At 40.2% G+C, this 13,628-nt stretch overlaps 1 protein-coding gene across 1 annotated transcript in view; it reads left to right on the top strand.

The window, feature by feature from the left end:
* The first annotated feature begins 4,261 nt into the window (after positions 1-4,261).
* Positions 4,262-13,628, top strand: part of KIF14 (kinesin family member 14) — a 66,908-nt gene continuing 57,541 nt past the window's right edge. Inside the window, exons 1-3 of the mRNA XM_005540346.5 lie at positions 4,262-5,500; positions 7,532-7,786; positions 8,615-8,702. Coding sequence (XP_005540403.3) covers positions 4,389-5,500; positions 7,532-7,786; positions 8,615-8,702 — 1,455 coding nt within the window. The 5' untranslated portion in view covers positions 4,262-4,388. The remainder of the gene's footprint in view (positions 5,501-7,531; positions 7,787-8,614; positions 8,703-13,628) is intronic.

The raw sequence follows: 13,628 nt of genomic DNA, 5'->3' as shown, positions 1-13,628 counted from the left end.
AGGCTGAGGCTGAGGCTGAGGCGGGAAGATCACTTGAGGCCAGGCTGTTGAGGCTGCAGTGGCCTGAGATCACGACACTGCACTCCAGCCTAAGTGACAGAGTGAGATTCTATGTTTTTTTTTAAAAAAAAAAAAAAAGAGAGAAAAGAAAAGAAATGAATACTTTTAAATTTTGGTGCAAATCACCAGCACCAAAATTATAATTTTTAAAAGCTTGTAGCTAATTCTTTTTTAAAGTTACACTCAATGGTCAGGTGTTTGCATTTCATTTTTATATAAATTATTTTTTTATGTATGTGAATTCTTTTTTCTTTCTTTCTTTCTTTTTTTTTTGAGATAGTCTTGCTGTGTTGCCCAGGCTGGAGTGCAATGGTGTGATCTCGGCTTACTGCAACCTCTGCCTCCGGGGTTCAAGCGATTCTCCTGCCTCAGTCTCCCAAGTAGCTTGAATTACAGGCAGGTGCCACCACACCCAGCTAATTTTTGTATTTTTAGTGAAGATGGGTTTTCGCCATGTTGGCCAGGCTGGTCTTGAACTCCTGACCTCAGGTGATCCACCCGCTTCAGCATCCCAAAGTGCTGAGATTACAAGCGTGAGCCACCGCACCCGGCCCTTAATTCTTTTTTGTGTGAAATACCTTTGCCCATTTTCATAGTCCATTTTAAAAAATTCTATTTATGAGCCTAGTTTCCTTTTAAAATGGAAAAAGGTCTTTATATTTTCTGTCATGTTTAATATATATTTCCAGTTACCTTACATTTTAATTATTTTGAATTATACATATGTTTAAAATTTTTATGTATTTGAGTTTGTCTTTGATGTATCTTGCTTTGTTTCTAAATTGAATGATCATTTTCCCATATATGGGATACTTTTTTTTTTTTTTTTTTTTTGAGACGGAGTTTCGCTCTTGTCCCCCAGGCTGGAATGCAATGGTGCGATCTTGGCTCACTGCAACCTCCACCCCCCGGTTCACGCAATTCTCGTGCCTCAGCCTCCCGAGTAACCGGGATTACAGGTGCCCGCCACTTCCTGGCTAATTTTTGTATTTTTAGGAGACACGGGATTTCACCATGTTGGCCAGGCTGGTTTTAAACTCCTGACTGCAAGTGATCTGGCCACCTTGGCCTCCCAAAGTGCTAAGATTACAGGCGTGAGCCACCGCACCTGGCCCTGATAAATATTGTATTCTATTTTCTGATAGTTTCCTTATACCTTAATTTTAATTGGATTTTAGAATGATTTTTAGAGTAAGTTTTAGAATGACTACTTTATCATCTGCTTGGTTTGTCTATATAATTGGAGCTACTTATGGTCTCTATCTCAGTGAATACTTCTCCAATATCTCTGTACTTTTTGCCTGTTTGAAAAACATTGTTGCTTTACAATATCTATTTATCTAGTCTTTCTCATTTATCTGGTTATTTTTCAGAATGCATTTGTAGTTTTTTTTCAGATTTCAAAATCTTACGGGGGCCTGGGCGGCGCAGTGGCTCACCCTGGCAGATTACAAGGTCAGGAATTCGAGACCAGCCTGGCCAATATGGTGAAACCCCGTCTCTACTAAAAATACAAAAATTAGCCGGGCGTGGTGGCACGTGCCTGTAATCCCAGCTACTTGGGAGGCTGAGGCAGGAGAATTGCTTGAACCTGGGAGGTGGAGGTTGCAGGGGCCACTGCACTCCAGCCTGGGCAACACAGCGAGACTCCGTCTCAAAAAACAAAAAACAAAAAACGGGAACTTTTACTGAAACGGAGTTACACTGTATGGCGGCAAGAACTTTCGAGTTCTAGTTATGCCACTGCTAATTGTCTGATCTTTCACAAGTTTAACTCTAAACCTCAGTTCCTCGTCTGTAAACTAGGGATAACATTAATATTTATTATTACAAGATTTTCAGGACTGAGTGTTTAAAAATTCATATAAGACATTTAGCATATTTCCTACTTGAACGCCTGGCGTAGGAAACACTAGAAAATTTAATTATTATGATTAACATGGGGGTAAATATCCATTTACAATGTGAAGACTTCGATGTAATGGCTTCTTTTAGATTAAAGATCGACAAGAGTGTCACTGTCGTGCTTTTCGTTTAACACCCACTTCAACGAGGTGCCCGCTGCGCCCGCGACCGCCGCCCCTTCCACCGGTCGGATTTAAAGCGGACCAAGCTCCACGCTTTAGCAGAACCCGAGGAGCGGCGGGAGCGTCGCCTGGGAGATGAGGGTAGGGCGAGTCTAGCACTCAGGGACGGAAACGAGAGCCCAACCACCGGCACTTCCGGGGGGCGGGAGGAAACGAAGGCGCGGCACCCGACGCAACGCCCAGCAGCCAATCAGAAGGCGGGGCGCCCATTCAAATTGCGGCCTTCTGGGGAGCCGGCGCTGGAGGTGGTGAGTGGCGTGGGGACTGTCTTGAGGGGGTTCCCCAAGGTGTCGGACTCTGCGGAGGGGTGAAGTTTCGGCACTGGGGAGGGCGTGCGGACGCTTTCCGTGCAGGCGACCGCTGCGCTGCGTGCGGGTGGTCTTAGCTCCGTTCCCCCGTTCAATTCCTCACAATTCCAGGTCGGCGGCAAAGGGGTCCCCGAACGAAGGGCGCAGGACAGCGCCCTTCTCTCTGTCTTCGTCTTCGCCCTTCTCTTCGTCTCTGCTGGGACCGAGAAGGCGGACTTCATGGCCGCTGGGCCCGCGGGCTTCTCCCCGAGTCTCCCCGAGTCGGTTGGCATTAAGAGGTAATTCTTAGTCATAGCCCCTAGTAATGACTAGCAGAGAAAGAACACAACCACCGGATGTTTTGGTTTGGATTCCTTGTATTCCTTCCAGTGCTCTTTAAAATCTGATGGCGAAACTCCTCAATTTGTGCAAATCGCAAATGGTTTTTAGTTGCAAGAGAATTTACAGAATCTTTTATTTTTGCCCTTAAATTCATTTCATAACAGGAGAATTTTGTATTTTGAGTTGAAACGTTGATGGGAGATGCTTATAACCTGACGAATTTTTTTTTTGTAACGACTGTTATTTATGTAAACATTTAAAAGCCTCATTTAAAAATTACCTTCCATTAATTTGTTCCTCGATAGCAATAATCTTTGCAACAGTTTGAACCAGTGTCATTTGACAGGTTAGAACCCGGCATGCAAATTTAAAGTCTTGTTTACATCCTTGTAAGGAGTTGGATACTAAATTGACTAAAAGCCAGGTCTCTTAGCTGTCACTGCTGTTCCCTTTCTTTAAAACGTTAATACCTGATAGATATTGTTGCTGTATATTTACATACACCTCTGTATAATTTGTGTTACTGCTAAAGGGCGGGTTGTCTGTTTATCTAATCTTGCATGGTTTTTCTCAACACAATTAATTTACAGTTCTTATTGTACTTACTGCCTGTGGTACTTGGGAATAATCTGCCTCCTGACACCAATCAATTTAATCTTCTCTGTAGGCATTCCTGTATTCAACATACATGGGCTGGGCGCAGTGGCACACACCTGTAATCCCAGCACTTTGGGAGGCCGAGGTGGGTGGATCACAAGGTCAAGAAATCGAGACCATCCTGGCCAACAAAAATTAGCTGGGCGTGGTGGTGGGCGCCTGTATAGTCCCAGCTTCTTGGGAGGCTGAGGCAGGAGAATTGCTTGAATACGAGAGGTGGAGGTTGCAGCAAGGCAAGGTCCCGCCACTGCACTCCAGCCTGGCGACAGAGCAAGACTCCGTCCAAATATATATATATATATATTTTTATACAAATAAAATAAACCTTCTTATGGAACATTGGTGGAAAAAAAAATACTTTGTAGCAGGTATTTATAAAAATACTTTGCTCCACACTCTGATTTAGGTGCTAGGGTTTCCTTTAGTCCTTCCCACTCCCCAAGCTGGGAGTACTTGAAAATCTATGTTGACATGCACTTTTTACATCTCCTAAGTCACTTGACACATTTGGCCTGATATATGGCTTATCAGTATATTTATTCTAGACTAAAGAAATGGGAATTGTATTCTTGTCTTTGAAGTCTACACTATCTATCAGAGGGCCTGGCACTAGTGGAAAGTTAGTCAATATTTGTTGAATAATGATGGTAAGTTCTCTGAGAGACTTGCCTGAAGTTGCTTGGAAGCAGTATCTGAGCTGCAGATTGTGATCTATTGTAATATATGCCTCTGGGAATTTACTTACACAATGGGATGTTCTCTATATATTTTTGAAGCTTGTTTGTAGTCTATGTAATCTAAATCTTTTTTTTTTTTTTCTTTCAGTTTAGCAGATATTTTCAGAAACGGATACATAAGAAATGGCTGGAAATCAAATGAATGTCCAAAGAAGAGCTTAGGGTCTTATTCATTTTTAAAATAACTGTCATTATTCTTTTTTAAAATAACTGCCAAAATGTCATTACACAGTACTCATAATAGAAATAACCGCGGCGATATTCTTGATATTCCTTCTTCCCAAAATAGTTCATCACTGAATGCCCTCACCCACAGTAGCCGACTTAAGCTGCATTTGAAGTCAGATATGTCAGAATGTGAAAATTATGATCCATTATTGAGATCTGCAGGTAAAGTCAGAGACATAAATAGCACTTACGTTATTTCTGCCAGTGAAAAAACAGCAGACATGCCCCTTACCCCTAATCCTGTAGGTAAATTGACACTTCAGAGAAGAACTACAAGGAACAAAGAATCATCTTTGCTTGGTAGGGATTTGGAAGACACAACTGAAAAAACAGCAGAAACACATCTTACATTACAACGTCGTGCTAAAACAGATTCTGAAGAAAAGTGGAAAACAGCTGAAACAGATTCTGTCAAAATGACACTGAATGTGGGAGGTGAAACAGAAAATAATGGTGTTTCTAAGGAAAGTAGAACAAATGTAAAGATTGTAAATAATGCTAAAAACTCTTTTGTTGCCTCTTGTGTACCTTTAGATAAAGATCCACAAGTCATTGAAATGATGGCTGATAAGAAATACAAAGAAATATTTTCTGCCCCCAGTAGAGCAAATGAAAATATTGCACTTAAGTACTCAAGTAATAGAGCACCCATTGCTTCCCTGAGTCAGACTGAAGTTGTTAGATCAGGACACTTGACAACAAAACCTACTCAGAGCAAGTTGGATATCAAAGTGTCAGGAACAGGAAACTTGCATCATAGAACTATTGGGAAGGAAATTGCAAAAACTTCAAATAAATTTGGGAGCTTAGAAAAAAGAACACCTACAAAATGTACAACAGAACACAAATTGACACCAAAGTGTGGTCTGCCTCAGCTTAAGAGCCCAGCTCCATCAATACTGAAGAATAGAATGTCTAACTTTCAAGTTAAACAAAGACCAAAAAGTTCCTTTCTTGCGAATAAACAGGAAAGGTCAGCAGAAAATACAATCCTTCCTGAAGAAGAAACTGTAGTTCAGAACACCTCTGCAGGAAAAGACCCCTTAAAAGTAGAGAATAGTCAAGTGACAGTGGCAGTACGCATAAGGCCTTTCACTAAGAGGTATGTGACGCCTTTTAAAATCTAAAGCCAAGCAGTTACATGTAACGTACCTTTAATTCCTCTCTGCCTTTGGAAGGTCTGTATTTATGCATCTTCAAACCTGAAACTTGTTGGCAATATTTTTATATAGAGAGAACTTTTAGGTCTAGTTGTAGTGTGTTGATAATTTTTGATGACTGACTATAAAATTAAAAAATTGAATCACCATATTTTATATGTTGAAGTTTCTCTAGATATATTGTTTTTAAAAAGTCTGAATAAGTCACTTAGGTCTCTAATGAAATCTGCTTTCAGATCTGCAATATATGCTGGAATGTTATACCTATCCCTTAAAAAGAGCCATAACAGGCCAGGTGTGGTGGGTCACACCTGTAATCCCAGTGCTTTGGGAGGCCGAGGCAGACAGTACACTTGAGGCCAGGGGTTTGAGACCAGCCTGGCCAATATGGTGATACCCTGTCTCTACTAAAAATAGAAAAATTAGCCAGGTGTGGTGGTGCACACCTGTAATCCCAGCTACTTGGGAGGCTGAGGCAGGAGAATCACTTGAACCCGGGAGGCAGAGGCTGCACTGAGCTGAGATCAGGCCACTGCACTCCAGCCTGGGTAACAGAACGAGACTCTGTCTGTCTCAAAAAAACAAAAAAAAAAAACAAAAAGAAAACCATAACAAACTACTGGTTCCCTAAAGAGGTCCTTTCAAAACCCTTTCCAGAGTAGTGATTACCATCATCATCGTCTCCGATTACTATATAGTAGTTATAAATGCAGTGATGCATTAGATTTGATTTTGATGGCAAAAAATCTCTCTCTAAAAATGGTTGTGGGTGGGAAAGACACAGATTAAAGATAAGGTTGGAAAAGATGGACATGAGAAAATGTGAATGTGACAAAATATAATTGTTTTAAAATATTTTGATGTAGTTGTTTAAAATATTTTAAGGGACAGTGAAAAACTTCACAGGATTAATAGTGTTTAACTTGAAGCTGTGTATCTAAGCAAGTTAGAAGAGGATATGGTGACCACTGCATTGGGGCAGGAACCTCCAATTTGAACCTAAGGGGTCAAGTAGTTAAAGGCAAGTTATACAGTACTGTAGAACCTTTTTTGTGCAAATGGGTTAGTATTTAGAGGGAGAACTGAGGGTGAGTTGGTTTGAGAGAATTAGAATGCCTAACAGAGCCTCAAGAACCATGATAGGAACAGAAACAATAGAAAGAGCTGGTAGGGACAAAACGCAAGATGGATGACTATACTGAACTTATTAAGGAACCAATTGCCTGATTCCAAACTCATCAGACAAGACTTGAAAGCAGGGCCAGGGTAGAGTACTTGTCAAATTGATGAGGCAGGTGTTTTTTCCAGAATAAATTCTGATTTAAAGCAGTCACAGAGTTGGGCGTGGAGGGGGGAGGGAGTGGATATCTGGAGCCAGACAAGGAGTGATGATGTTTTTCTGTAGATCTAAAGTTAGTGAAAGATTTCCACCTAAGTCTCAAAGGGAAAAAGGGTATACATGAAGATTCATGATTTTAAGGGAGAGAATCTAGAGGAAGGAGGAGAGATCTTTAGTAGCCAAGAGAGACTTATGATTCAAACTTACAGTCAACTGAGTTTGTTAAAATTATATTTGTATTTTATGCTAGCTTTATTTAGATTGGTACCCCCCAACTTTGTATAATAAAGATGTTTCTAGATTTGAACGAAGAGTATAGGTAGATTATAGTAGGTGGGATGGGGAAAGGTGTAGTTCAAGAGAAAAAAAAAAAAGAGGAAAAAAATCTTGTAAAAGTAGGATAGGTTTTCTGGAGAAATCTGGAATTTTCCCTTTGGGGGCACTGAAGCCACAGGAAATATATTTTGGAAACCCACTAAAATTGTTTGCTTATCTGCATTTTCCACATAAAACTAAAGGATTATCTTGCCTTGGAAGATTGTTTAAATAGTTTTGAGGTATTTATTATGTTCTGTGAGAATAATACCCATGACAATTTTAGTTACTTGATTTTTTTCTTTGTGCTTCTTTCAAGAGAGAAGATTGAAAAAGCATCCCAGGTGGTCTTCATGAGTGGGAAAGAAATAACTGTGGAACATCCTGACATGAAACAAGTTTATAGTTTTATTTATGATGTTTCATTCTGGTCTTTTGATGAATGTCATCCTCACTATGCTAGCCAGACAACTGTCTATGAGAAGCTAGCAGCACCACTCCTAGAAAGAGCCTTTGAAGGCTTCAATACCTGTCTTTTTGCTTATGGTCAGACTGGCTCTGGAAAATCATATACGTAAGTTGTATTGGAATGCAATTATCCAAGTGTTTAAATATACTTTTGTGAGAAGTGGCATGGGGGTGATAGAAAGAATATAGTTTTGAAACCACACAGATCTTGGCCCAAATCTCATCCATTTTATATACTAGTTCTGCAAACTTGGGCAATTTACTAACCTCTGGGCTTCAGTTTACACATTTACCTTGATACAGTTCATCTTGTAATTATCACTGGCCCCATTTTACTATACTTTATATATTTTATGTAAACTGAGGCCCAGAGAGGTTATCTTATAAGTATTTTGGCGAGAATTAAAAGTAAGGCGTCTAAGCTAGATGTGGTGGCACACACCTGTAGTCTCAGCTACTTGGGAAGCTGAGGTAGGAGGATTGCTTAAGCTCAGGAGTTCGAGTCCAGCCTGGGCAACTTAGTCGCCATCTCTTAAAAAGAAAGGAGTAGGGGGACATCTGATAAATGGTAGCTATGATAATGATACCTGTCCTAGAAGGAAATACTCAGCATTTTAACAGTAGCTAACATTTGAGTTCTTACTATATTCCAGGCGGTGTGCTAAAGACTTTGCTTATATTCTCTCACAGCAATTCTCTGAATTAGACAGTTTTATTATTCCCATTTTACAGTAGAGGAAATTTAAGTTTAGTGAGGTTAAGTATCTTGGAGTCACGATTTGGACTCAGGCAGATTTGACTCCAGAGTCCACATTCTTAATTATGAGATTCCATGAACTTGCTTCCTACTCCCTTCCCTGCCTATTTCCCCAAAAAGAATAAAAAAAAAAATGAATTAGTTTTATTTCCTCCTTATTCATAATATATTTTTCAGGATGATGGGATTTAGTGAAGAACCAGGAATAATTCCAAGATTTTGTGAAGATCTTTTTTCTCAAGTAGCCAGAAAACAAACCCAAGAGGTATGTTCTTATAGTACCTGCAAGCTTCTTATCAGAGTAGAAAATAGTCAAATTAAGTTGAAATCAGTCATGACCACTAAGGAAATACTTAATGCAAGATCAGTTCTAATTTATAGATCACTATTCTTTGGAACAGTGGTATGGAGAGGGAGGGTGGAAATTCTAAATTCAGAATCAATTTCACCTGGTGGGCAGTGATAGCGCAGTTGTCTCTTCTGTCTTCTCTCGTTTTTGCTTTACTTTTGTGTATACGTAGAGGCTCACAAATGGTAGCTATGTGCTATTATACATGTCTTTGTAGTCAGATAGGTGCACAGACTTAATTAAGGACAGCAGGCATAAACTTTTGGACAATGTGAATCAGAAAGAGTAGTGAATTTGGGATTTGAACCCAGAGTTGACTTCAAAAGCCACACTTTTTCCACTGTATTATACCTGAATAGGTTGTACTGGCTTCCTATTTCACTTATTCATTTATACATTCAGCTAGCTTTTACCGAGCATTCTGCTGTTGCTAGGCAGCTTGTTAGATCAATTTTTTTTTTTTCCTCAAATTTACTTGGTCATAAGAATTACTGGGGATTCTTGGCAGGGACATATATGTGCATGTGTATGTGTGTGTGCACACTTGCTAAAAATCTCTTCTGGGGGTTCTGAGTCAGTTGGTCTGGTGTAGAGTTTGGGATTTTACAATTTTCATGCTTTTCCTCCAGTATTTTTTATGATAAGGGAAATTGGGAAAATTGTGCTCGATTAGGGGTCTGGAGTTAAAAGACCCAGTTCCTGTATTCAAAGGAGTGTAGTGGGAGAAATAAGTCAGTTAACAGCCAAGTACAATCAATTAAATGCTAAGCAAACTAAAGTAGATGCTCTAATAGAACATGTAAGTGAGAACATACAAGGTTGGAGGGAGACATTCTCTTAGAAGAAGGAGCAGCTGAGCTTATTTTTGAAGGCTACATAGCATTATTAGCTTGGTGAAGAAGGGGAGAAGGACATTCCAGGAAGAGGGAGCAGCATGTACCATGCATGTACTATGCTTTGCTTTCAAAGCAAAAAAGTAGGGAGCCTTTGGGAATCTATAAATTGTTTACTTTGCTTTGAGCATGGAATTTGAGGGTGGAGAGTGAAAAGAGAAGAAACTAGAGGGTGGGTGTGGTGGCTCACTCCTATAATCCCAGTACTTTGGGAGGCCGAAGCGGGCAGATCACCTGAGGTCAGGAGTTCGAGACCAGTCTGGCCAACATGGTGAAATCTGTCTCTACTAAAAATACAAAAATTAGCCAGGTGTGGTGGCACATGCCTGTAATCCCAGCTACTTGGGAGGCTGAGGCAGGAGAATTGCTTGAACCCGGGAGATGGAGGTTGTAGTGAGCCAAGATTGCGCCACTGCACTTCAGCCTGGGCTACAGAGCGTGACTCCGTCTCAAAAAAAAAAGAATAAACTAGACAGGCAAGCAGAACTTGACTCATGAAGGACTATCTTAGTAAGTATAACTGGTAAGACTTGCTGATTATTGGAAATGGAGGATGAGGGAGAGAGAATTCAATGTTGGACAACCAGATTAGGTATTGATGTCATTTTTTGAGATCACAAGAGGAAAAGTAGATTTGAGTAATGATGAGTTCTGTCTGCTCTGTAGATATACTGCCTGTCCTCTGTCTTCTTCTACCCTCAACCTCTCATTCCCAGTAATTAAACTGAAAATAAGAGGAATATGGGGATCAATAGAAACCTGGTGGTCTTGAGACTATGAGAGGAAATATGATTCAAGTCCAAGTTTAGTGGGCATAAGGGAGTGAGAAAGCTGTGGGCCTGTAGGGTAGAGTCCTCTATTGGCTGTTCACATTTTAGAAGGATAGTAATTTGAAGGTAAAGCCAGGGCGAGAGAGATAAGTGAAGCTGAAGCAAAGTTGAGGCAAAGGTCTTTGGAATTATTTCAAAGAATGGGAGGCTCGGATTTTTGCATGGAATGACTATGTCATTGGATGGCATAGTGTAATGAATGCTTAAGAGCATGGTCAGCCAGGCATGGTGGCTCACGCTTGTAATCCCAGCACTTTGGGGGACCGAGGCAGGCGGATCACTTGAGGTCGGGAGTTTGAGACCAGCCTGGCCAACATGGTGAAACCCTGTCTCTACTAAAAATACAAAAATTAGCTAGGTGTGGTGGCGGTCGCCTGTAATCTTAGCTATTCGGGAGGCTGAGGCAGGAGAATCGCTTGAACCCTGGAGGCAGAGATTGCAGTGAGCTGAGATCATGCCACTGTACTCCAGTCTGGGTGACAGAGCGAGATTCTGTCTCAAAAAAAAAAAAAAAAGAGCTTGGACTTTGGAGATACATTATTTGAATTTGAATCTAAGCTTTATCACTGCAGTAGAAATGTGATCTTGAACAATTTACTTAATGTCTCTGTGTTTCGGAACAGAAAATAGAGATGATATTGACAATATCATTCTCATAGATTTGTTGTGAGGATTAAATGAGTTGATCTATACAAAAGGGTTTGAAGAGTGCCTGGTACATAGTGAACCCCACTAAATGTGGTTACGTCAGGATGGTAGAAGATAATAGTATGTGGATGGGGGTAAGAGAAGGTGACGTACAAGCACGATGCCAGGAGCCTCAAAGGAGAAGAAAAAAGTGGGTCCTCTCCAATGTGGCCCCAACTACCTTTTCTAATTCGTTCCCTACACCACATTTTCATTTCTAAGTCTTCCTGGAGCTTCTGTAACATAAAATACTACTTTACATAATAAAAGCATTATTACATATTTATTGAATTCTGACAGCGCCCATCCCTGTTCATAGCATTTGGCAATTACCTTATAATTACTTGGTGTTCCCATCTACCTGGTCTCTTTGTCTGGAAGTGTTTTGTTTCTCTGTCATGACACCAACTATATTCTGTCATGTATTACTCATGTACTATATTGCATATCCAATTAGATTCTGAGTTCTTTCAGGATAAAAACTATGTCCAGTTCATCTCATATTTTCCCACAGCTCCTAGAAGAATGCTTTGTACCTCATAGGGCACAATAAATATTTGGTGAATTGAACTTAAATCTCTTTGACACTCCCTTGAAGCTTCCAATTCTGTTAGATGCTTGCTGACTCACTTCTGGGTCAGTGGATGAAATTTACTCTCTGATAAGGAAACCATGCCCTGTCAGAAGAACTGTTTGGAAGCAAAGTTTTCCCTTTTTGGCCTCTACACTGTATCTTTCTGAGTCAAAAGGAGGAGAAGCTCAGCCCACTTAGTCTAATGATTGCTTTCTGCCCCAATCAGGAAGAATTAATTTAAGGTTCCATCTTACCAGATAAAATGTCAACCTACAGGGTGTCTTTCCTATTTTGAGCACATGCGGTGCACAGATGCTGCTGTCCTTACCCAAGAATGCCCTACCCCTCTTTCTGGTTTAGTCTACTCTGTCTCTCATGCCTCACATTCTATTTCCTCCTTCCCTGTTCTCTCTGTCCATCTAAATTTTCCCTTTTCTGATTAGTCATTTTATTTATAGTCATCTCATTTTGTTGCTTAATTAATTTTCTATTGCTATGTTTTGTCTGTTGGAAGGTATGTTATATGTCTCTGAGATCTTAGCCTCATGGGCAAGAACCTTGTCTTACACTTCTTTATGTCTTTCTGACAATAACCTAAAGCCATACACACAGTAGGTAGGTACTTAAGAAATGCTTATTGGATTTAATTGAACCTTATGTAGAAGTTAAGAAGAAATGCAAGGACTTTTGTTGTTGTTCATATTAAAAATTTTTTTATTGAGATAAAATTCATATAACATCAAATTAACCACTTCAAAGTATACAATTCAGTGGTATTCACTACATTTATAATGTTGTACAACTATTACCTCTAGTCCTAAAAAATTTTCATTGCCCTCAAAGGGGACCCTCTACCCATTAAGCAGTCACAATCCATTCCCCCTTCTCCCCAATCCCTGGCAACTACTAATTTGCTTTTGTTCTATGAATTTACCTGTTCTGTGGAAATTTCATATTAATGGAATCATGCAGTATGTGATATTTTGTGTTTGGCTTCTTTCACTTAGCATAATGTATTGAGGTTCATCTGCATTGTAGCATATACAGTACTTCATTCCTTTTAATGACTGAATAATATTTCATTGTATGGATATGCCAGTTTTGTTTATCTGTTTATCAATTGATGGACATTTAGGTTGTTTATACCTTTTGGCTATTGTGAATAGTCCTGCTGTGAACACTGGTGCATGTTTTTGTTTGAATACCTGTTCTCAATTGTTTTGGAATGTATAGGAGTGGAATTTCCAAATTTCTATGGTGATTCTTTCTTTTTTTTTTTTTGAGATGGAGTCTTGCTCTGTCGCTTAGGCTGGAGTGCAGTGGCACGATCTCAGCTCACTGTAACCTCCACCTCTCGGGTTCAAGTGATTCTCCTGCCTCAGTCTCCCAAGTAGCTGGAATTACAAGCACCGGCACCACGCCCGGCTAATTTTTGTATTTTTAGTAGAGACAGGGTTTCACCATGTTGGCCAGGCGGGTCTCGAACTCCTGACCTCAAATGATCCTCCCACCTCGGCCTCCCAAAGTGCTGGGATTACAGGTGTGAGCCACTGTGCCCGGCCTGGTAATTCTATTTTTAACCTTTCAAGGAACTGTCAGCTATTTTCCAAGTGGCTGTACCATTTTACATCCACTAGCAATGGAGGAGGGTTCCAGTTTCTCCACATCTTCACCCACACTTGTTGGTTTCCACTTCTTCTTCTTCGTATTATTGCCATCCTAGTGGGTGTGAAGTGGTTTTTCACTGTGATTTTGATTTGCATTTCCCTACTGAGAAATGATGTTGATCATCTTTTCATGTGCTTGTTTGCCATTTGTACATTCTTCTTTGGAGAAATGTCTATTCAAGTCCTTTGTG

Source organism: Macaca fascicularis, chromosome 1 (assembly GCF_037993035.2).
Source record: "Macaca fascicularis isolate 582-1 chromosome 1, T2T-MFA8v1.1".
Taxonomy (NCBI): domain Eukaryota; kingdom Metazoa; phylum Chordata; class Mammalia; order Primates; family Cercopithecidae; genus Macaca; species Macaca fascicularis.
Note: the sequence above shows the minus strand (reverse complement) of the source record. Positions and strands in the feature narration are given on the sequence as shown.